At 32.2% G+C, this 892-nt stretch overlaps 1 protein-coding gene across 1 annotated transcript; it reads right to left on the reverse strand.

The window, feature by feature from the left end:
• Positions 1–39: 39 nt before the first annotated feature.
• Positions 40–892, reverse strand: LOC111787013 (cysteine synthase-like; the record flags this gene model as incomplete). Its single annotated transcript, XM_023667188.1, is given in 2 exon segments — positions 40–188; positions 291–892. A coding segment is annotated over 1 exon segment (50 nt), but the record flags the coding sequence as incomplete, so codon positions are not given.

Raw genomic sequence — 892 nt, forward strand, 5'->3', positions numbered from 1 at the left:
AAAAAAAAAAAAAAAAAAAAAAAAAAAAAATTAGTGAAGAGATGCCTATGAATATTCAACCTTGAACTAAGAATCTATATTAATAGGAGATGGTAACATAGACTTACAACAATCAGTTTTCCTTCATTTTCCGGTCGTTTTGCGACCTTGATTGCAGCAGCTGCTGCAGCACCAGACGAAATGCCCACCTAAAGAGGGAACACAGTTACTTTTGGCATAAACGAACATTTGATTTTCGTACCCAAAGTGAAAATAATTTCGAAATGATTCTAAAAGAAATATTAGGATACCAGAAGGCCTTCTTTTAAAGCAATTAGCTTTGCAGTTTCAATGGCTTCCTCACTTGATATCTAACACAACATAGATAGTAGAATGGAAGATTATAAGTTGGAAGCGCGAAAATCGTAAGTAGTTTATGTCGTGATGGAATTCGAAAAGTATTCAAACTTATGTTTAATATCTATAAGTTAATAACTAAAACGGAACGTTTTAAAGTTTTTAGACGATAACAAAATAAATATATATAAGATTTTTATCAGAAAGAATTATTGCCAAGAGTTTGAGTTTCAGTAAGAAGGCAACAATTCCAACTTTTCTGTATGAACCTGAACTCTAACCTATACAATCAGCAATACATTACTTGAACAATTCAGTAAAATGCAAAGGATTCCAGAAATATGCTTACAAGATTATATATACTTAGAGGTGCTCTAACGAATATCTTTCTAGTGCAGACACATGGTTAAACATGTCAGAACGGGGTGCTATAATAAGTATCGATTTGCTTCTTAAGCTTAATCTAGTAACTCAAATGATGAAAATGAGTGGCTAGTTTTGCAAAATTATAAGAGATCAAGCTGAACTAGCTCATGTTTAGAAATTCTAGCCACTG

Source organism: Cucurbita pepo, unplaced genomic scaffold, assembly GCF_002806865.2.
Source record: "Cucurbita pepo subsp. pepo cultivar mu-cu-16 unplaced genomic scaffold, ASM280686v2 Cp4.1_scaffold004084, whole genome shotgun sequence".
NCBI classification, from domain to species: domain Eukaryota; kingdom Viridiplantae; phylum Streptophyta; class Magnoliopsida; order Cucurbitales; family Cucurbitaceae; genus Cucurbita; species Cucurbita pepo.